At 36.1% G+C, this 24777-nt stretch overlaps 1 protein-coding gene and 1 pseudogene across 3 annotated transcripts; one reads left to right on the forward strand and one right to left on the reverse strand.

Annotated features, from left to right (window-relative positions):
- Nucleotides 1-94: 94 nt before the first annotated feature.
- LOC147291456 (protein FAR1-RELATED SEQUENCE 3-like) lies at nt 95-16438 on the reverse strand. 3 transcript variants are annotated; one of them, XM_086237830.1, is made up of 7 exons: nt 16182-16438; nt 15513-15595; nt 13101-15341; nt 12857-12946; nt 12312-12461; nt 4906-5021; nt 95-607 (listed from the first exon to the last, which is right to left on the reverse strand). In XM_086237830.1, the coding sequence occupies exons 3-6, from the start codon at nt 15330-15332 to the stop codon at nt 4911-4913; spliced, it is 2583 nt and encodes an 860-aa protein (XP_086093956.1). In that variant the 5' UTR covers nt 15333-15341; nt 15513-15595; nt 16182-16438; the 3' UTR covers nt 95-607; nt 4906-4910. The 3 variants fall into 3 exon arrangements, with proteins under 3 accessions (XP_086093956.1, XP_086093955.1, XP_086093957.1); XM_086237829.1 differs by having other exon boundaries at nt 13101-15410; XM_086237831.1 differs by lacking the exon at nt 15513-15595 and having other exon boundaries at nt 13101-15410.
- Nucleotides 16439-19934: 3496 nt separating this feature from the next.
- LOC147291457 (transmembrane emp24 domain-containing protein p24delta3-like) lies at nt 19935-22847 on the forward strand (annotated as a pseudogene).
- Nucleotides 22848-24777: the final 1930 nt, after the last annotated feature.

Here is a 24777-nt window from a genome sequence, read left to right on the forward strand (position 1 = left end):
TAGATAGTGCATATACCTTGCCAAGTCACTAAAATCAAAGTCTAATCTGAATAGTGTTTCGTGCCAGAGGCACTTCTGCACTTCATAAGGATACAGCAAGATCTCCATAACTATAATACATCAAGTGAGGCTGAATTCTTTTTGGTAATGTAACTTGAAATATTACTGACAATCTCGAAGATCTCCAACTTTATACATCAATAAAATCAGACACCTGGTACTATGAATTAGAACGTCCGTATTACTAAATTCGGGTACTATTAGGATTCAAATCATAGAACATCTAGAGTCCGATGCTTCAGATACAAAAATATATGCAAAGTTCATTGCATCTGGCATTCACAACTAACATGTACAGATAAGTATTCAAAGCATGGTTACATGGCAACAATGTATATACCCTAGCTAAAACTAAACTAGATGTGGTCCAAGGAATATAATACCTAACTACGACTAAACCAAATTAACAGATCTTCACTGCTCTATTGTTATCGCCTTTTATACAGTGATTGCCTTCAGCCAATTATTGGATTTGGAGCTTGCCAAGGTAACTTCTAGCAGATGGAATACTCTTGTATATATATACTTCACCTCAGCATCAAGCTCTCTGTGTTCAACATAGAATCATGACATAATATTAATATCCTCACCAATCATAACTTGATCTGGAAGTACATTTATTTTGTATATCACCCAAAAAGAACAAAGCCATTTATATAATACTCGAAAAAACAACTCCATTATAAAGTTTATTTTACTGCATAATACCAGTAAGCATACACATGAGTATAACAAGAATGAAATTATGTAAATATTGGGATTGGTAAATTCCTGTCTAGGTCACCTAGTGCGGTCTTGCAGACATGACGATATCCAGATGGTTTGGACTGTAAAACCTCGAGGAGATGGAGAAGCATGAAGACATTTAGTTTAGAGTCGTAGGTGGTTGAGTCTTTAGGCTCGAAGGTAATCATGACCATAAATCTAGAAGTCTAGGTAGGCTGTAACACCAACCAACCTTGCTTCTCACATAATTGGGCTGTGAGTTAGAATTAAGTTCTTGGGAAAGTTGGATTGTCAGATAAAGTCATCTTTCTCGGCTAGGTCAGCCTTCCCAGTTGGCCACCTAAAGAGAGCAAGTGACTGAGACTACTACAAGCCTTTCAGTTTTCAAATGCCCCATTCAAATTCAGAGAATTTCAGAATCACAGAGTTGAAGGGAAGCTACGAGAGACCAAGAACGAAAATATCGAAAATGCCTTAAATATCAGTACTCAAATTTACGGATATATCGATTTCAGTGTAAAGAAAGTTGAGCCAGATTTTGTTCTTTTGTTGGTTGATTGTTGATTAATTAGGATTAGTGGATGAGTTTTGGTCTAATTAGGGCCGGATTTGATTTGATTTTATCCTCTTCCTCCTTTTCTTCCCTATTTTTGAAAATTCCTATTTAATTTTTCCAACAAATACCGATATTCTGCTAATATACCGATATTTTGCTGACATATACTGATATCGGAGAAATATCAGAGAAATAGTTCACAGCCCATTTAAATATCGTTGGTTGAAATTGCAAATTTCTCGACGGATATATTGGCAATTTTGCAGATATGTTCATCCATGCGAGAGACAAGGTTGTGATAATCTTCCTATAATACTAGATAGCCATATTCACCCAAGTTTGATTATTCAATTCCTTGATCTTAAGGCATTCACACAAGACCCAATAGAACAAAAATTTGTTTAAAGTTGTATGTAAAGTGTTGTGTATTATTTATGCAGTCCGTGCATAACCAATGGAGATGGTCTCTAATGTGATTGTCACAAGGTTTTGGTTGTAAGAGATCATCGCCTCCAGTCCGCATGAATAAAAAAAATAGTTTTATCCCGAAATTTAGAGGACAATGATTCCCAAAAGCGAACTGTAGGCCACAAACCCTCCACTTCTTCCCCCCATGATTTTCAAAGTCCTCTTATTTTGTTCCATCTACGTAACCCACAATTTAGCCACTATGCACTTTGCTTTATCCCACTCCAAAAGCATAATGGTCGTCAATAAGCATAGATGTGCACAATTTAGAAAGAGTGCTGCTATTTGCACACCCTTTTCTTCTCTTTGCACACCCTTTCTTAAAAAAAAAAAAAAAAAAAACTCAAAGGAAAAGACCTTATACCCCATCAATTTTTCTTTTTGCACACCCTTCCTAAACAGAAAAAAAAAAAACACACACCCAAAAATCACACACCCCATCCCCATCTCCCCCCTCCCCCCCCCCCCCCGTACACACCCCCTCACCCACACACCTCCTCCCCACCTCTCCTCTCTCCGGCACACACCCATCCTCGAGCAGCCTACCACCACCGGCGACCACCCCACCCTCTCTTCTTTTTCTTCCCCTTACTCGGACCACCTCCCTTCCTCCAGCAAGCTCACCGTCGCGCGCCGGAGAAGAAAACATAAAAAAAAAAAAAAAAAATTGGATCGGGTTCGGTGGACCAGTGCCGAACCCAATGGTTTCGTTCGGTAGGTACCCACTGAACAATCCTATTCTATTCGGCGGGTACCTGTCGAACGAAACCACCGGGTTCGGCACTGGTCCGCCGAACCCATTGCAATTTTTTTTTTTTTAACTTGTTTGGCTGTCTGCTTGGGTGAGAGGAGAGAGGGAAGGAGAGAGAGAGAGAGAGAGATAGAGAGAGAGAGAGAGGAGAAAGGGAGGAGCCAAGGAGGGGTTGCCGGGCTGGTTATGGTGGCTGTTTTGGGTGGTGCTGCGCGCGGTGGTGGTGCTGCGAGGAAGGTGGTGGTGCTGCGAGGAAGATGGTGGCGCGCGGTGGTGGTGGTGCGAGGAATGTGGTGGTGCTGGTGCGAGGAAGGTGGTGGTGGTGCTGGTGCGAGGAAGGTGGTGATCGGGCGGAGGGAAAAAAAACAGAGCAAGGGGGTGTGTACGGGGGGGAGATGGGGATGGGGGTGTGTGGGTGAGGGAAGGGCCAAATGGTCTTTTCTCTTGAATTTTTTTTTTTTTTTCAGAAAGAGTGTGCAAAAAGAAATTTAGGGGTGTGCAAATAGCAGCCCTCTTTAGAAATTACCCACAACAAATTAGCTTCCAACAACAACTTGTGCCAAGACTTTAAGAAAGTACTAGAGCAATGGAAAGAAAGATGAACATTGTTTTCACCCTACACCAATAGAGAGATAGACTAGCATCAAGTGTTTGAAATGTTTAGTTTGGGATGGACTAACATTAGGTGTTTGAAATGCTTAGTTTATGCTTGATCTGTTCAAAGATATGAGTATCTATGATGAACCATTGTATGCTTAGTGAAAGTATTAAGACAGGTTAAAAATTATACTGTTTGTGCATACAACCAGGTTCAGTCTTCTTGTGTTTGTAGGCTGTCTTTCTTTGCTTTCCAGCTTTTTATGTTCTTGTATTTGTAGGTTGAGGGAAGTTTCTTTAGTGGACTGCAGTTCGACATTTGATTGAACTATTTTTTCTCTTATTAATACAAGTTTCTCAATTACTATTTAAAAAAAAAACTGCTAACAAACCTAAAGAGAGCCTGAATTACAATGACTGAAATTTCTCCCCAAGTAACAGCCACCATTCAACTCTCATTCAACCGCTTTGTGACCATAACTAAACTAAATAGGAGAAATTGTGCCTGAGTGCATAAAACGAACTTTAGGTGCAACCCACAGAAACAGATATGTTAAATGTGCTTTGTGCTTTTGTTTGCATTAATATGTCTAGTTTGACACAAAATGGGCACAACTCAAAACCTTAGGGCACAACCCCCCCACCCTGCATGAAGTAGTAATTTCAAAACTGAACAAACTAAAAGATAAAAAAGAAAAAAGAAAAAAAAAAGATCTGTATTCTGAATTTGCATAGCAGGGAAAACATGATTGGCTAATTTGAATGTCAATATTAGTATTCAAGCCAAAAAGTTCATGCTACCAAGCACTGGCCCTCAATGTCACTTAGAGAGCAATTCTATAACAAAATTATCATTATATAATTAAGGTGACCAGTCCTTGGCGATGTGCAATAATGTGTAGAAGTCAGAGCATCCAGCCCAAAAACAATTGGAAATTAGTGGAGAAGTCCAGAACATTATATATTGTTATGTAACACTTAACATTTCCAATGTGGGATATCCTCTGCACGCCCCCTCATATGTGGCATGACTTGAGCCAAACATATGGACACCTTATATTAGGTAACATGGAGCATGTGTGGCCCAACACTAAGCCTAACATGACAATATAGAAGTTAGAGCACAAACCCAATATTAATTGGCAATGAGTGCAGAGGCCCAGGACATTTAAGTATTGCAAGACACTTAATATCCCCAATGTGGGATATACTCTCAAGTCTCAACAAATGGCTTTTTTGTGGATTGTTTGGTTCGAAAGAAACAATCCGCTTTTTTATGACAAGAGTAAGTGATTTTACTTTGGGATAGGACTAGGTTCTTAGCTTCTCACTGGGCACCTTTGTCAAAGCACTTCAGAGAAATACCTTTTATAGTAATTAATCTCGATTGGGGGGAAGTACAGACTTGAATGTGATTTGTGTTTTCAGTTTAAAGATGTATCTTGGATTTGATGGATTTATTATCCATTTTAATTGTACATTTCTCCTTCTTTATTCATTTACTGTGTTTCTTATTATAAGAAAATAAAAAATAAAATAAAAACGCCATGGGACCAATCAAGTTCGCTAACCCAATAAGTATTATACCAATCAACATGCAACAATATAGGAGACTCAGTTCAATCATTTAAGAGCAAGAGAACAGAACGGAACCTCAGAAGAAAGGGAAATTAGAATGCATCCAACTAATTCATTCAATCATGACAATGTACAATAATCAAAATAGCACTGTGAATAGTATGCTTACATATGTCATAGCTGCTCACGGATATAAGCCATTGATCTCAACATGGAACCTAGTGTATCTCTGGACACTTGAAACTTGACCTCCGTTTCTCCAGAAGTTGTCTTTGTATCTTGAAGCTGAGAAACCACAACAATGTAGATATACAATTGAACGCTTGAATTTATGTTGACGGATTTATGGAAAAATAAAGAATAACTTCATATAAAATTGGTTTACTATAGAAATAAAAAAACTGTTGAACACATAAGATTCCTATGTTTGAAAAAGCATAGCCAGGTATCTCTTGCTCTTCTAGTTTCCGAGCATCCTTTTGTTCAAGCTTAAGAAGGCTCCTAGTTTACTCCGAAATTTTCTATATGGGGTTTATCTATGAAAAAAAAAAAGGCTTCTTCAGAACAATGCAGTGAGAACACAGCAATAGCAGATGCAGAAAAGGTAAAAAAAATTCTGAAAAACAAAAAAATACAATGCAATCATGTGATAAAAATGGAAAACTGCTCATTCAGAATAAGGGTAAACAAATAGAGGATTTCACAAGAATGACCAGTATTATAAATAGACAAAGTTGAATAAATATGATATAATGGTGAAAACAAAGATTTAGTCACAATGCATCCATAGCCAGTTTGTTGCATTCTACTTCTTTTTCTTTGGATTGGGATTTCAATTTCCAGAGAAACTTATACTACTTTGAAGCCAATCAATTCTCTTCTCTTTTGTCTTTGACTGAAAATGTCACTTTATGCCCATCCAAAGTAGATGGAAGATCTTGGCAACTTGAGTCATTAAGTAACTTTTTATGTATCCTACTTTAACCATTTAATTGACAATCCACTATTGTCATTCCTTTTTCCAATCCATCCAAGATGATTGGAATGCTAAACTGCCCACATAGGTACACCTACTAACATGGATTATTGTTCATGGAAAACAAATACTTGTGATATTATCCAAAGTAAAGGCCTAAGAGTTCAGCTATCTCCCTAATGCTGCATTTTTTTTTCCGAAAAGGAAACAAGAAAATTTTATTAATTATAAACATATAAAATACAGAATGGTGGACAAGGAATCCGCTGCAAGACACTGAAGCTCAATACAAAGTTGTATAAAATTTCAATAAAACAAAACAAAAACAACACACAGCATCTCAGAGAAAAAAAAAAATCTAGCTAAGGCATCAACTCAATGCAGCTTTCCAGTCTAACATAATAGCAGAGAATGACAACCCCTTAAATTCTGAAGCTACTGATACCCATAGGGACAACCCAGACTTCTTGAATTCTTATTCCTGCCCAGCATTTTGTTCTTCTCACAAAGCAAAGCACAGCAACCCCATGGAAGCACCCAACTTATATCAGCCTCCACCACAACTCCAAAGCAACTAAACATTGCAGGAAAACATGGTCAACACTTTTCTCTCCATGCACAAAATACATCAATGTGGGGAAAAACATAAGGCCTCTTATATTCAACTTGATCACATGTATTTACCCTCCCATGAGCCACTATCCATGCCAAAACCTTAACTTTTGGAGGAACCTTTGCCTTCAAGATCTGCCCAAAGCCATCATCTATACAGTAATTTTCTATATATTTGTCACCAAGTTCATGGGTCTAAAGTCACCAACTCTCAAGCACTATTTCTTCGAAATCAAGCAAATTTATGTTCGTTTGTAACTTACGTTAATGGTTCCATATCTATTGAATTCTTCCATAACTTTCAAAATGTCTCCCTTCAATATCCAAGCATCTTTGAAATCGTGCTAAAGAAACCCCATCTGGGCCCTCTGATTTATCCTTACTGCAAACAAATACTTCTCTTTTAACTTCCTCCTCCTCAAAACACAGCTCTAACCATTCTGCTTCAGTTTCATTAATCGGACTCCAACTAAGACCCTTATTGCAGCTGTATAATCTCTCGTAAAACCGGATCGACTCTAGTTCCATTGCATACTCACATCCTTCTAACAAATAAGAGCCTATTCAGCATTAAGTAGACCTGGATCCTGCACATTTGTCTCTTGGATGAAATTGTTGAAGGCTTTTATACTTCCTATCATTCTCCCCCATTAGATTTCTCTAAGTAAAAACAAACCACATTAACATATCCTCCCGAGCACTAACTCAAACCACACAACCCATATAATCCAGCCATCTCTTCCCAAAAACCAGGCCTCTCCCCGTACCTTGGATCACAAAACCAGGACAGCCACCAATCCAATCCACTATACTACCACGCACCAACTCAACCCACGATACAAGTAATCGGTCAAGGAAACGCCTGAGGCATTTCTTTGGTTCGTGAAATTCCCCATAGGCTTACACATCTGGGGATGAGGTGCATGCCTTTTTCTATTGAGGCGCATGTCACACGCCCAAGAGCCTTAACCCAAGAGGCGTACATCAACTGTTTTTAAAAGCCGTAAGGCCAAATGGTGCTGCTTGGTCAAGGCTCTTCAAAAAATATAAAAAAAGAACAAAGAAAAGAAAGAACCTTGAACCTTTAGTAGCTCCTGATGCAAAATAAAGTCTTAAGAAAAATCCATATCATCTCTCCTCTTTGGAAGCTCCAAACCCAAAACCCAGCCCTATTATCTCTATGCTACTTCTTTGTTTTTATTTTTCTGCTATTTCTAAACCTTCATCCACTGTGAAACAGCTTACGTTCCATCAGCAGTTCCATTTTTTGTTATTTGTCTGCACTTTTGTTCTCTCTACTATCGGGGTGAAAATTTTGTAATCAAGAGAAAATACATATGGGGATACTTTCAACTATTTTTATTTATTTATAACTAACATAAATTAAGGCCCAAAAAGCTTATGCCTCAACGCCTTGAGGCTTAGGCCTGGCCTTGTGAAGTTTAAAACAACTTGTGTTATGCTTTTGCCTTTGAAAACAGTGATCATTACATATATATGCTTTTAATAAAAAAAAATATATATGTAACTTGGATTGGAAATAGACTTTAATTATGGAGAGTTATGGAGAATATAAATTTAAAGAATAAATAACACAAAAGAGACGGTAACTTTTATTTCCCTTTTCTTTAATCTTTTCAAAATTTAAGAGTATGAAGGAGATGACTGGAGTGTTGAAAGGAAAAAAAAAAAAAAAAATTGAAAAAAGAAGAAAAGAGAAAATGCTTAAAAAACGTAGTTTCAATAAGAAAAGAATTTAAAGCAAAGTAATTTAGCTAAGAGTACTTTTTGTGTTTAGATAAGTAAGAGTATGCCTCTCTGATGAATGTTTTCAACCTTCCCACTTCTATATACGAATGGATTATGAAAATTTTAGGGACATATCACCCTTTTCAACTTTCATGCAAGCCTATAACTCTTTCAAAATAAATATACAATAAGATAACTGCATCCTTTTAGGATCAATTTTCTCCAAATACAAAATACTGCAAAGTGAGATATGAAACACAATTTCATGAGACATGCATGTCTCTTTCATGTTGATTTTCCAAACGAGTCAAAGGGAGAATTAAATTGTTAGGGGGTTCAACTCACTAAAGAATAAGATTTAAAAAAAAGAATAATGTTCAATGCAGTGAAGTAGATACAACATAAAATCAAATGAAGTTTTCCAAAATAATTTTCCTTTTAGCATTGACATTGCTTTTATCAAAACTGCAATCAGGCCTATTAATGCCATAACCAATATATATAAACTAAAAAAACAATGCAAAAAAATCCTTTCTGAAAATTTGATTTTATTCTATATACCTTCTGTTTAATCCCATTCCCCATGATGATGCCCTACTATAACCTTCATAAAAGCTTCCTATCATGCAGACTCAATGAACGTGAAAAAGCACAGTCGTATATAATAGAACACTCAAAATATAATTAAATATATATATATATATATTACAGAATACTCCTCGCTTTTGCAAGTTCAATTGGACATCATAATATGCTCAAATGACATTCCATCCAAACTGATCTAGTGCTTAACAGAAATGAAAGTGCCAACCCAATAAAGATCCACTTATTGAGTGACGCAAAACACAAGAAATCCCAGGCAAAGAAAACAGAAAACCCCATATCTCCATGGTCTATGAATGCAATACAAGATGATCCACTGTTTCAACCACCTCCCTACCATCTATCACCAAAAATTCTCCCCCCTCAAAGTATCTCAGAATTTTTTTGATGAGCTGCAGTCCACATAACAAATGCTACCCTCTGATGGAAAATCTGCAGCCCACCCCTCACTTCAAATTTCTTCGCAACATCCAACTACATCCTCTCCCTCACCACTAACTTATCCCCATACAGAGCCTTAATGGTGACTTCTTTAAAATTCCTTGTAATGAAATTTCTAGAATCCATTAGTGTTGCTACTGCCTTTTTTTTAAATTCTGCGCTTTTTATTACCATTCCTGTCATCATCAAGCTGCATCAACCCTTACAAATCCTACTATAGAAACCCCAAAAATACCCACCATTAACAAGCATACAAAAATCCAATAATGATATGAAACACTTGTTGATACACTTACATGCCCCCAAGCAGAAATACACCTCCTCCCAAAAGGAGAATACGGGTCAGCACATGGAACCATCGAGGTCGGCACCAGTCTCCCTTCACGATGGCAGACCTAAGGACTGCCGAGCCATTTATAACTTGGGGTACACAAAACACTTGGTACACCTGCCAGCTCATTCCCCCTTGCCATGTGGGGACCACTCTTGGGTGCACAGACAACCCATGCCCCCAGATAAAGTTAACCCTCCACGTGGCAAGAGGAGAAGAAGACACCTGTTTGGTCACCAACCCCACTCCATCAAACGCCACTATAAGTCTATAAATAGTCCCATCATTGTGAAGAGGAGGTTAGACATGTATTACTCTCACCTACTGTCATTACTTTGTCAAGCTTACTAACCTGAGTGTCGGAGGACCTTAGGCCGGTACCACACCGGTGCCTATCCTTCTGATCTCATTCTCCCTGCCTTGCAGAGTGTCTGACAATCCCCTACTGACCTAACATCAACAGTAGAGCCGGGATCAGAGGTTAGACACCTGTGACTGCCGAGCCTAGATTTGTGCAACAACAACAATATTCTCATGTTATTGTTCACAGCTCCAGAACAACACTATACCCTAAATCTTACCCTCTTAGTATACCTTTTTACAGCCGAAAATCCACATAGTTCCCCAACATTGTCCCAACAATGGATCCTTATTCTAGAATCCCAAAATCCTTAGCTATAGCCCAGATAATTCCTGCAACTTACATTTTGTTGACTTTAACCCAGGAAAATTCTATTCCTACCCACTATTTGCTCACAGTACCCCCTTGCTAAATACTCCCCCCACCTCATATAAAATTGTACTCATTTACTCATTATACCCACCCAGCAGTCCCCAAATGCTCCCACTTATGTAAACCTATAACCCGACCTCATTAAAGTCATACCCATCGATCTTTAAGATCAAATTTCTCCACCGGACCTCAAGCAACTTCAAGCTCCTATGTAAACCTATAACCTGATCTTATTAAAGTCATACCCATCGATCTTTAAGATCAAATTTCTCCATTGGACCTACCCACCCACACGACCTCAAGCAACTTCAAGCTCCTACACCCCCCCCCCCCCCCCCCCCCCTTTCAATTTTTTTTTTCTTATGAAAAAAATAATCCAAGGTGAAAATCTTCTAAGGTTAGTATTGTTGTGGGATAAATTAGCTATGAAGTAAAACATATGTGAAGTAAAGCCAGCCGTAAAGTAAAGCAGTTGAGTGTTTGGTAAACTATGTTTTCGAAAGTGTTGTGAGTGTAAAAAGCAGTATTAAGATGTTTGGTAAATTTTAATGTAAAAGTGTTGTGGCTATGTATAATTACTAAATAAACATGATGCTGAAAGTGCTGTTGACTTATTTGTTTGGTAAAGAAAAGAGTTTTACTTACTTTTATATTCTTTTTCTACAAATTTATATTAGCATTAATTTTGCTAAAAATAAAATATTATTAAATAAGTATGCATATTAATTTTTCAGGTATGAATTATCAATGAAAATTTGACAACATTAGCAGTACTATAATTTTTATGGTACAAATAACAAAAGTATAATTAATGATCAAAACATAACAATTGGACCTTCTTTTTTTTTTTTTAATTTAAAAACACTAAATAAAAATTGAGGGTATATTAGGCAACTCAAAACTTTTATTAATGGGGCCACAACTTTCATTCACAACAATTTTGAAAAGCATGTGGGGAGTTGCTTTTCAAAACTGTGGTGAGTGGTTGAGAATTGTGAGATAAAGTTGTTTTTATTTTTATTACCATACATTAAAATTACTGTGAGTGATTGAGAATTGTCATCCACATCTGCTTATAGCTATCCAACTACAACCCCAAACAGGGCCTAACAAATGCTTCATTTAATCCATCTGTGTTTTTCATGCTTATTTTGGTCTTTTTTTGTGTGTGATTTGTCTAGTGGTGGTGGTTTTTCAAATTACTATTCGCGTTTTGTTCAGTAGACCAATAACGAAGGATTTATTAATGTCTGGTAGATGGCTATTGAACAAACTTTACATGTTTGGTGGTATGCCATTGAACCGTTACTTTTAAAATTGGTCAAATCCATTCAATAGTATACCATGGGGCATTTCAAGCTTGTCCAGTAACCAGCAACTGAAATAATAAAATGTTCGGTACTAGTCTATTGAACAAAATATGAATAGGAACTCCAACAAATACAAAAAAATCTTCACTAGGATTCAAAAAAATGCCAACCCATTCCTCATTTTAAGACCCCCAAATGACGAATTGAGCATCCATTTATCAAAAGCAATTTGTATGGATCTATGTGAGCTTGTGAGCTACAAATTGGGTTTAGGGTTTACTTAGTTTAAGGTTGAGAAGGTGATGAGAGAGTTGAAGAAGATGGATGAGTACGGGGTTTGTGGGTAAAAGGTGTAGGATTTAAGGGGTATGAAGAGTAAATTGTTTTGTTCTTTTAAAAAGACATCTGTCCTTATTGCACATGCGTTGAGGGTAAACTTGTCCTTTCACGTATTTAATAAGTGGGAGTATATTGAGCAAATAGGGAGGTATGAATAGAATATCCCTCAATTCTTTGGCAGGATACTCAATATTTCCCTTTGCAACCATAACCCTTAAACTGGCCTATCAATCTATAAACCTTCAGTTTCAAATTCACTTATCCACCTATATTAACCGTAGACAGGCCAATTCTCTTAATGCCAGACAAATTTATGTACAAGTCTAGCTTTGATGCTAAATCTAATTGCAAAATTAGTGTAAACCCCAGCAACTAAATTGTAATTACCTAAAAAAGGGAAACGGATGTGAAAAGATTTCAGAATATTGAACTTCCTCAATAAGAACAATGGAAAAGAGGCTAAAAATTCGAGTTTGCATACCTTCAAATTGATGACAGCAACTCTGTTGGCTGGTGCAGAGAGCTGCTGACTGATATAGGCCATCGATCTTAGCATAGGCTCCAGTGTAACCCTTGTTAACCTAAATTGTACCTCTGATTCTCCTACAGGGTTCTTTCCATAATCTTGCAGCTACAATAGATGTGGAAGAAAATTAAAGCAGAAAGACAAGCAACCTATGACCATATTACAGTCTACATGACAGGGGATAGCCTCCCCCCCACACACACTCATTAAAGTCATACAGACGCCGGTGGTCCAAATTCAGCAATTATGCATGAGTTAATATTTGAAAATGTACAGCAAGAAATAATCATTGTTTTGTCCTTAAAGGGGTCAATGGAAACTGCACGAATATTTATTAGGTTTCCAAAAGATGAGAAGTCATTTCCAAAATAAAGTTGCATCATGAGTTTAAAAATGTTATACTGAAAAGATATCCGTAAGTAAAAGTAAAGCACACTGAAACAAGATGCATGATAGTGAAGTTCGAAATCTCGTCCACATATACAGAAAGGCATGCATACCTTCATGTTGATAACAGCCACTTTGCCAGCTGATGTTGAATTCTTATTTTCTATGACCCATGTCATGGACTTGAAGCAAGTAAGAACCACCTACATCAATAAATAGAAATTTGAATGAGTCAACACCATATCTTTAGAAAATTTAAATTAGAACTCTCTAGATCTCAGGTATAACGGAAACACATGGCCAAAAAAGGTATAATGGAAGCACCAAAACCAACTATAAAACCTCCAATAAACATACAGTGTTATCAGGATGGCCACCATCTGGGTGAATAGAGACAGGGGCCATGCTGGGCTGGTTCAAATCAGCAACAGGAACTCCTGCATCATTAAGATTAAAGCGATGTGGCAAAGCTTCTTGCCAAGGCCAGAACGAGGGGGCCATTTCGCCAAGCGGCAATGGGGTTTTCTTCATATTGTCTTCCTGAATATTTCCACTACCCTGAGAGCTAGGAGGTGTGACTCTAGCAACATTTTTCTTCGCAGCAGCAATCTGTTTCCCACCCTCTCGTAGAGCACTCATTGCTGCATTGTAAGTCTCTATAGCAACTGCCCCTTCCTCCGCATATCTAATGGCTTCCCGACATAAATTGTTAAAGCGCACTGCGAGTGTCTCAATATCTTGCGGATCTGAACTCTGCTCATCTAGTCCAACCCCAGATTTGGAATTCATTGTCCATCGCTTCAATATGTAATGTGATGGAAGAGTAAGAACATTTGTTACAGTGAAGACAGTCAAAATATGTCTACAGAGGATGCCGGAATATTCAAACATCTGACAGCTGCAGCTTGCTTTCATCTCTGGGAGATTTAATGTGACTATATACGCCTTGTCATCATGTTCATATTTTGCCACTCTGTATTTACTGACCAGCCCATCACCCTCAATCTTATTTGCAGTATACACAAAAGTTTCAACTAATTCCTCTTGAAACTTAGCAAAAACTTTTTTTGTATACAGGTTAGCTGCCTGTTGTTCCATTGGTGATGGTGTCTTCAATACTGGTGTGGTGCAAACTGTATCATAATCGGATTCTATTTCTTTTTCTAATGAATGCTCTAGGGCCCTCTCATACTGCTTAAAAAACAGTGGTATACTCGTCTGTTGATTCACATAGCCATCAAAAAAAGAACTAACCCCTTGGTTTGAGGAAATTGCAGCAAAGAAAGTGCCACGAAAATAAACTGGAGCCCACTGCTTTCGAGCATTATACACTGCCTGGAGCCAGTCATTTCTCCGGAGATCATATCTATCAAGAAGGGATGCCCATGATGATTCAAAATCCTCAATTGTTTCTGAGAAGTTGATGCAGCTATACAGCTCTCCGTAGAAGGAAGGATGAGCAAGGTATATATGAGCCAGTCTTTCTTGGCCTTCTCTTAAGATATGCCACTTGCATATGCAGTGGCGTGTTTCTGGAAACACCTGAGCAACTGCTACTTGTATGGCTCTGTCTTGGTCTGTAGTTATGGAAACAGGAGGCCGATCATTCATAGCAGAAAGCCATGTCTTAAACAGCCAAGTAAAAGAAGACTCGGACTCATCTAGAAGTAATGCACAACCAAACAATACCATCTGACCATGATGATTTACACCAGTGAAAGGAGCAAAAGGGACCTGGTACTGATTTGGTCGATACATTGTATCAAAAATTACAGCATCACCAAAGTAGTTATAAGCTGTCCTCGATCTCGCATCGGTCCAAAAAACATTAGTCATGCGGTTTTCATCATCAAGCTGTATAGCATAATAGAAGCCAGGGTTTTCAGCCTGCATCTTCTTGAAATAGTTTAGAAGATTTTGAGCATCTCTTCCAAGTGTTCTCTTTCGGCTAGAAGGCCTTATATAGTTATTAGGCCCAATATTCCTTGTTGGGCGATTTGGTTCTGCAGGGGAGACACTCCTACCTCCATGATTTGGTTCATAAGAGGCATGACTAGCATCCATAGAAACATAAACATCAGTAGTGGCATCCAAAGTATCAGTCACATTCTTTGTAGCGCCAGCAAAGTGTCTACGAGGTCGAAGGTAATGGACTTTACTAGGATTTACCATAGAGTGGTTGTGGTCCTCAACAAACTTTGTCACAACCCAACTGTTTGCATCCTTTTTCTCTATGCGTAGCATGGCATTGCAGCTTTCTATATTCTTTCTTTTGAATACCTCTCTCGAGCATGCAAAGTCCCATGTCACGATTGGTCCATCAGGCTTAGTACGACTAAACTGACCAACATGGGTGCTAAAACCAGCATGCCTGGCATATGCATCATAGAGAGTCTTGGCAGCATCCTCTGATTCGAATTCCATTCCCACATGTGGTTTAGTATTCCCATCATCATCCTCAATAATTATTTCTCTCCCTGTAAAACTTTCATCTATGTTTTGCTTTTGACCTCTATCAGGTTCGGCGCTTTCTAACACATGATGTTCCCTGTTTTCCCCTTCAGCATCTACCACCACTGCGGTGTCCATGACGGTTTTCTGAACAATAAGTACAACAATATCATTCCTTCTGCGCTGACTAGAAAATGTTCCTCATGCTTATCCCAGCTGAAGAAATCGTAAAATGAGCTTATTAATTTCATAAAACCATTGATGAACTAAAGCTGATTCTTATATTAAAAACGTTATGAACAAAAATAAGAAGATTACCCAGATGCAAAATCCAAGGAGTAAGTGGCTGTTCAAAATTGTGGTCAGGCACACTTGATGGAATGAGAAAGAGAAAAAACCAGCTGCAAATAACCAGACTTTCAGGAATAAGACTCTCAATACTTCATATTGCCCACTCCAATGGTAGGTTTAACGTGTTTATAAAGAATTCTTGCCAATGTAGTATTTCTATAGCATGATATTATCATAAAATGATTTTGAGATCGATTTGAGGTGTCACATTGCATTGCATATCCTATTATGATCCTAGAATTGCCAAACCCATTTGTTATTTCATTAAAGAAACCCAATAAAATAAGAATTACAATAACAAAGAAAGAAAAAAGGACATTCAGTGTGATTCTTTACTTTTTAGTTAGACTACTGCGCACCATTTAACAACCGCACAACAAAGTACCCTCTTTTCTCTTTTTATCCAAAACTAAGACAACTACACACATATATTGTATCTTCCACATCAAAGTTTATACCAAAACAAGTTTCTCTTTTTCGGAGTTGAAGTGACATTCACTTCTGATTTCAGTTTAAGAACACAAAATGTTCCAAAAAAAAAAAACAAACAGCACGTTTTCAATTGGTCATTTATTCAAACGAAAAATGGGACCAAACGAAGCAAAGAAACCAGAAAAAATAAAAGTAAAATCTCACCTGGTTTCTTGAAGCCTCAATTTTCTGATTGGAATTTAAGTGCCACTGTCATTTCGATCTTCAGAGGCTGTGATTTAGGGTTTCTCAGTTTGGGGGTAAGCAAAGAGTAATAGAGCATAGAACTCCAAAAATAAAATAAAAATGTATTAAAGGAGCGGGCGGGCGAGTGTGAGTTGTTAGTGCATAATACACCCCAAACCCAGAAAAGGCAGTCAGTCGTGTTCGTTTCTGCCTTTCTTATTTTCGTTTTCGGTTGACATTTTCGCTCTCTAATTTTTAAGAGCCTCCCAACTTATATTTTATTGAATTTTAAAGTTAAGTAAAATTTAGGTATTTTCAATTTAAATTTTAATAAATTTTAAAAAAATTAAGGTGTTTCTAATTTAGATTTTAATGAATTCTAATAAAATTCACGTTTTCTCAAAAAATCATAAATTTTATTAAATGAAGATTTTAATGGATTAAGACGTATTTTTTACACATAACAAATTTCATGAAAATTCCAACCAATTCACTTAGATTTTAATAAATTCTATAAATTTAAAATCCATTAAAATTTAAGTTGTGAACACTCCCCTTAATGTTTCATAATTCCTACGTGTACGTACGTGCGCTACGGCGTTACCAACTAAGGCTTGTGCTCAGTCAAACCTTCCACCAGTGGTGACTGAGTGCAATAATCATATATAAGTCTCAAATTAGCCTGAATAATACTAAGAGTGATAATCATATATAATAGTTGAAAGCCATATTGTTGGACCTAATTGAGATTAAGTGATGATTAATTTATAATTTATAATTTAAATATTTATAAAAATTATACCATTGGTTTTATTTTAAGGTCCGTTGACTTTAGGTACCAAATTGTAATGTTTTTTCATTTTAACTACCAAAATATTTATGTCATTTCACTTTAGATACTAAATTTCAGTTTAAGTACCAACTTTAAAAAATATTATTATGCCGAACTGTGACTGTCTAACAGTTCTAACTTTTTTATTTATTTGTTGTTTTTTCAATATTTGCAAGGCTTAAACTTTAATGTTTAGTTTCTGAATTATAGAACTGCATCCCTCAAGCCTAAATCAAAAACATTAAACCTTTATAAATTTTAAATTTTTATGAATTTAAAACAGTTACAATTGTATAACAAACCAATTTGTAACTTAATCCAAAATGTCTTGCTCTAGATTAGTACCTAAATTAAAAAAAAAAAATTAGTGTCTTGCTACTTTACTGAAAAACTATTGATATTTGATATTTAATCATAATTTTCTATTTATTTTAACAAGATCTTTGATATAATGTCAATATTAAATATATTTGAATATATTATTTTATTACCCAAATTATAATTTCTATATTTTCTCTCCACTAAATTATTTTTCAAATTGTTTTGGTATTTTTTAATATTTGAAATGTATAAAAATGATAAACACAAAATAATTTATTTCATTCCACGATACGAAATGACAAATGCAAACTCCAAGTAAGATAATTACACTTGAAATAAATAAAAAATTGCAACACACATAAACGACAAACACAAAGACAAACATAAAATGTCGACGTTCAATGTCGGCGTCGTGTTTGGCGAAGACTTCCTTCTCGAATTCAAAGTTGTTGTACTAGATCATTTTTTAGTTTCATGTTGATTTCATTTGACCTAATCAACCTAACCCAAGCAAGTCTTTCATCTACTTGCAGTGGACAATAACTTTGAGGCCGGTCCATCGTGGGGTTCAAAATCATAACTTTGAGAATTCTTAAGCAATTGATCGAACACGTTGTTCCAAAAAACCATGTCTCTTTGTTGGGCGCCGATGATGCAATCTTCAAAGTATTGCATCCAAACTTCAACTAGAGTTAACTCTTCCTCATTGGACCAATTCTTCCCCCTTCAGATTTCCCATGAATGAAGAGAAAAAATTTCTACAACAATTTAGTATGCAAAAGATAGATAAGTGAGTGAGTGAAAATATGAGGTGGGAATGACTAATTTATAGAAAAAAATTATAAACTAGCTGTTACAAAAAAATTTCTGATTTTTTTGGCAAATTTTCGAAATTTTTATGAATTTTAAATTCATTTTTAATGAATTTTTCAACGGCTAATTTTTAGGGGTCCAAATCATGCCAGCGTGTGTGCATTTTTTTTTTTTTTTTAAAAGGGCAGCAACGATCACTTGAAGATGATCGTTGATCTCCAACGATCAACAAATCTCTATCGTCCGTGTAAGCCACACATTACCCAAGGGGTGGTTGTCCTCCACTGTCACACGGGGCCTAGTTTGCCGGCCACTATCTCCAACTTCTTGTTTCCCGCGTAGGTGGTCCCCACCTCCTATTGATCTCACATATTTTGGTTGAATAATGCTATATGTACCATATTTTTATACTACATTTTTGTACCATCTTACGTGTCATTATTTTACTGGACAAGGTTTTTCTTTTTCTTTTTGGATTTTGGTTTTTATTTTTTAGTATCTAATGTATGAATGTCATGTAAGTTGCCACATAAGGTAGTATGAAATTGTGGTATAAAAATGTGGGATGTCTAGCACTACTGATTTTGGCTCAATGAGTGTGATACATGGGTTAGGCTTTTGCCCTCAAAAAACTATCACCCTCAATATTCCGGCCCACTATAGTGAGTGTCAAACACTCAAACCCATACATTGCTTTTACATTCACCATTGTGGAGGGTCTCACCACCTCTTTGTGAGTGCTCGAATGCCCTTATTATTATTATGAGTTACTAACAAGCATATACTGATGATCAACAACAATTGTAGTTTTATTTTTTAAGATTTATTTTCTTAGTACTCGGTGTGTACTACTTTCTTGTTGTTGCATATTAACATTTCACAAGAAACATGTAGAAAAAAATATCCATGTAAATGACTTTTTTTTTTATATAAGTATAAATTTTAATTTTTAACTAACCAACATTTATAAGCTTAATGTTTGACTCTAATGTTGATCATCAAAAGTGTCTTGAGCTTCCGAAGGCTCGAAACTTAAAAGGACTGATTGATTTTGTGAGAGCTAGTGGCCTAATTTGTTTCCTTATTTTTCCAAAGGTCCTTTTTTATTAATATCTCTTCTAAAGTTTTGTTTTTAGAAAAATTATTGGGTATAACCGATATATCGTCACGTGGTATAACCAATTCACGTATAAGAATATTGTCTCATAAGATAATTGTTGGACTAACATATTTGGCTTAAAGACGTTTTTTGTCCCTGTACTATGGATAAGTCGCACTTTGGTCCTGTCATTTCAATTTGAATTTTTTAAGGACCATAGTTCCATTAATGTCGTATTTAGGTCCAATCAATCCGTTAAAATCGTTTACTTCGGAACCAATCAGGTGGTACCACGTTGCCATTTTTCGTCTTGATTTTGACGGATTGAAGCTGATTGCGACATTAATGAAAACATTGTCCTATAAATGTGCAAATTGAAATGACGGGACCAAAATGCGACTTACCTCAAATACAGGGACCAAAAGTGACTTTATGTGAACATATTTATATTTATAGGGTATAAATGTAATATAAATAATTTGTCTTAGATCTTTTCCATTTTAATTTGTAATTTTTTTTTTATTGTTACTTTGACGCACTTGTTAGGGTCTTGTCCGTTTTGAGAAACTAACGTAAGACAAGTACCAGCACTGATTTCCAGAGAGAGAAAAACAGAGAGAGGGAATGAAACAGAGAAAGGGAGTGAAACAGAGAAAGGGAATTGATAATGATGGAGAGTGTGAGTGGGGTGGCTATCTTCTTGATCCTATGCTGCCTGGTACGGACTGGTCAAGCAATTTGGCTGACCCTACCGGCCTCCGGCACCAAGTGCATCTCCGAGGAAATCCAGAGCAACGTTGTCGTTTTAGCCGATTACGTTGTCATTTCCGACGATCATACCCACTCCCCCACCATCTCAGCCAAGGTCTGCTCCAATTTCACCAATTTTTTTTTTTTTCTGTTTTTTTAAATTTTAAGCAACTGTTCCAATTGGGTTTTTGATTTCCATTATAATCGCAATTACATGGATACATATATCAGCCAAAAAATAAGAAAAAGATCTAACTTGTAATAACATGACTATGCATGCATATTTCATTGGTGGTGCAAATGTGGATATTGGGTTCTACTTGGATGCCCTTGTAGTAATAATCAATCAACTGATTGCTCAAGTTATGGATTTGTTTATTATTTATTATCATCTAGTGTATATTTCACACATTTTTACAAGGCTTTCTATTGTTTAGATGTTCTTTTTGTTTCAAAAGTTATCATTCTGTTGCGTCTGCCTAACCGTAAATAGATGGCAATGCATAAAGGCATATTGCATTGGTATTGTAAACAATGACAACCGTAGGCCTTATTCATTTCGTGTCAAGCCAGTTGCTTTGATCTACAAGTTTGGCTGCAGGGTTACTTAGACACCTTTAAATGGGTTAGTGGCACATTGAAAATGAAAAGTTCGCAAAACTATAACTAAATTTGATCAACAATAATACCATTGGCCATTGTAGTGGGAGATGGTAAATCCAAGGGCTGTGGCTGAATGGCTGAATTGGTTAAATCCAAGTTTTCCAAACTATAACTAAATTATATCCACTATTACCATTGGCCACTATTCGTAATAATGGCTGAATGGCTGTGGTTTATTGGTGTTCAGATTTGTGTACATTGTAGCAAACAAAATTTTTCACATTATCAACAGGCTTTATTGTCCTCAAGAATCCTAATATTAGAAACTTGACAAAAGATACGTCGACATTGCTAGAATATTAAAAACTTATATGAGATTCAAACTGATTACTATTTGATGTTTGAGGAGGGATTATTTATGTTGTAATAATGTTAGTTAATGGGAAATTTAATGTCAAATTGAACATGTCCATCGTTTGACTTGTACAATTATGGTTTCATCCTAGACTTGGTATTATTTTCTTTTATCTTTTAATAGTACTTCTTGTTCTTCTTGAGGTGACATCACCTTATGGGAACAATCTTCATCACAAGGAGAATACAACACATGGTCAGTTTGCCTTCACAACTCATGAGGCTGGCAACTACCTGGCATGTTTTTGGGTTGATGGCAAAAATCAAGGAGGTAGTGGAGTAAGCGTCAACCTTGACTGGAAAACTGGAATTGCGGCTAAAGATTGGGAAACAGTAGCAAGAAAAAAGAAGATTGAGGTGAGTGCTTGGAGATTTTTTATTTTTATTTAGAGATAATTACAACTTGCACCCTAGAGGTTTGACTTGATTCACAAGTTGGTCCCCGTCTTTTCAATTTTTTCAAATTGCATCCCAGTGTTTGAAATTTATGACAATGTGGCCCATCCATCTATCTGATATTCTGATCGTAAGGTAAACTGTTAAGTTGACATGGCAAGACTGGGCCTACTTTTTTCTGACATGGTATGCTTGGGGGCCCTCTTTTTACTCACGTGGCAGCCATGTCAGTGCCATGTGGATAAAAAATTTTATTTTTTAAAAAATGTTTAAAATCACATGGCCTCCACCTCACTGACATGGTTTTTATTAGCTAGTGGTAAGATTTATTTATCACAACAATGGACATTAAGAGTGAACTGAGTATTGTTTTGAAAAATGTTATTAAATCCAGTTTCAAAATGGAAAGCTGTAAATTCATGTAACTGTAAATTCGCTTTCCGCCCATTAGTAATGGTGGGCATACATATTTAGCCTAGTGGAAGCCAATGTGGTGTCTGAGTTATCTATACTATATTTATAAGTCTGTAAATATGTTCTTTAAACCATTATTATGCCCAAAAAGTTTTGTTGAAAAAAGAGGCATGCATTTGCATGTTTTTTTATAAAAAATAATAATAATAATAATAACTGTTGTAAATGAGTATTGGCAAGATTGAGAAAATGCCTATTGTACTGATCTGGATCTCAGAAGTCAGAACACCATTTTATTAATATTGGAAGTTTTGTATTGTGATTATGTTGTATATGTCAGTTATTGCAGGGAGAGTTTCTATTTGATATTTGAACGATAAGTTGATGGTTGGAAGAAAGGATAAAATTTCACATTATACACAGAATTCACTTGCAAGCTGATGCACACATGCATATTTAAGGGTAATAGTGTATATGGATTGAATATGGAGAAGGTTGGTCCATTAAGGGTAAGAATGTAAGATACTAAGATATGCTACCTAGGGACCATTAGCTGGGCTAGTTGGTGTGTTCATGGAGTTCTTTTTCTACAATAGTCATCACAACTAAAGTTTCCTACAAACCCTACTGTTTAAATTTTCTTTTGCATCATTACCCTTGATTGTGCTTATTTTTTAATATATGCTCACATATAGGGTCTTGACCTTGAGCTACGGAAACTTGAAGGAGCAGTGGAGGCCATCCACGAGAATCTACTCTTTCTTAAGGGCAGGTAATCTTTACATTCCCAATAAGAATGCATTTGGTATTTTTGTCCTTCATTTCTGTTGTAATTTCTTTTTCCTTGTTTTGTTTTTCATATTACTCAGAGAAGCAGATGAGCGAAAACACTAATGCTAGGGTGGCATGGTTTAGTATGCTGTCCTTGGGTGTCTGCATTGTAGTTTCAGGTCTGCAGTTATGGCACTTGAAGCGATTTTTTCATAAGAAGAAGCTTATTTGAATTATGGTACTTCAATTATCTTTCAAGATGAAAAATGAATTTATACCATGTAATGTAAACTATGATTACACATGCAGGCAATTTTCTGTTTTTGTCGAAAGAGGAAAATTGAGAAAGGATAATAATTTAGCAGGAAATAATGATAGTTTGCATTTTATATGTAACAATAGATATTTGAGTTAAATGGGTCATTGATCACTTTGGTGTTTGCCAAAATTATATTGCTTTGTAAAAAATTTGGAATTGTGGGGGGTTGTCAAAAATCAAGTACTTGATGAACCAAAACTGAACCATTTGATGTGTATGGTAGCTTTGGGACATTGGAGAATTTGAAAATCTAGGAACCGTTTGGTGTACAACCACAAGCAAATAAGGCCGTTTCAGGCTAGTTGCATAATACTTTGAGCAAGCCATAGCTGAGGAATTTTACTACTGCAGATTACTTGTAAATGGAAATCCCCACGAGAAGGGCTCTCAAGGCAAAAATTATTTTAAGAGGGTGGCTCAAAGAGAACACGGTGGATGGAGTAAGAAATGCTATTCGAGATAGAAGGGGGTGAGTTTATTGCAGGTTTTGCCCAAAATGTTAAAATATGTTGGTGCCTGATACAAAAACCTGCACAACCTGCAGATTTTTGTTGCATTTGTATGAGGCTTTTTAACATTTTACCCACCTGAATTTTGGGGTCAATATTATTTTATCACCTAATAAAAAAATATTGCTAATTTACCACCAAAATTTAAAAACTTTTGCAATGTGAGACCTTAGGTAGATTACAAACCATTTTCAGTTAAATATAAGCATGTGCGTCACACATGACCTTCCTTTTAAGGTGTTTTTTTGTCTTTTTATGTCAAATTGGAAGTGCAATTGGAAGATTTTCATTGTATTTTGGGATATTCGAAGTGCAATAACTATAAGGTTGATTTGCTTCTTTTACATACATCCTTTGTTTATCGATGAAAATGTTCCAAATACACCTCCAATTAGACACGAAAAGACTAAAAAAATCCTTAAAATGAAATTACGTGCGTCATACATGCATATTTTTCACAAAGAGTGCAATGGAATCTCCCTCATGTCTAACATTGCAAAAAATATAAAATTAAGGTGGTAAATTGTTATAATTTTTTTATTAGGTGATGAAGTGAAATCGACCTCAAAGTCCAGGCTGGTAAAATGTAAAAAAAGCCTTTGTATACATTTGAGTTGAAAGGAGTCAAGGAGATGCAAAAGAGGTTGTTGATATGGTTAATGGATAGACTGAACAAAGTCATGCCTTGATGCATAAAAAAGGCAATTTCATAATTGCCTTAATTAAAGTTTTTTTGTAGCAATGGTCCTCGAAATTTATCCCGAGTATCACATTGGTCCATGAAAATTAGCCAGGAAAAATGATGAGAATTAAGGTCTTTTTAATATAAAAAATGATGAGAATTAGGCGTGAGTTGAGTGAGTCTATTGGGTGGAAGAAATAGGAGATAAGTTGTCATTTTAATCCATCAAAAGAGTGTCACGTGTCAACCACGTAACTAAAATTGATGGACAAATGAATGGAACTAACGGAATGGACATAAGCGATATACGGATTAAAGTTCACAAACTATAGAATTTAAAAACAAGTTCGTGAACCAAAGTGATACTCAAGGTAAAGTTCGAGGACTTTTGTTATAATTTACTCTAAAAATATGTACATTAAAAAAAAAAAGCCTTTGTTCATGAGGCAAATAAAGTAGCCCATTGAGGAAGAGGATGAAGCATGTCTATCACTTAAAAAGAAAATATCATAACTGGATCTCAACGAAAGGTAAAATTTTCATAATATTGAAATTTTCTGGCGAAAATATGATTTGCAAGAACATAAAGGTAAATTTTTTCAAAATTGGCCTAAAATGAGATGGTTGCAAAAGTAGAAAGGCCAGGAAGACA

Source organism: Dryas octopetala, chromosome 3 (genome assembly GCF_963921425.1).
Source record: "Dryas octopetala chromosome 3, drDryOcto1.1, whole genome shotgun sequence".
NCBI lineage: Eukaryota > Viridiplantae > Streptophyta > Magnoliopsida > Rosales > Rosaceae > Dryas > Dryas octopetala.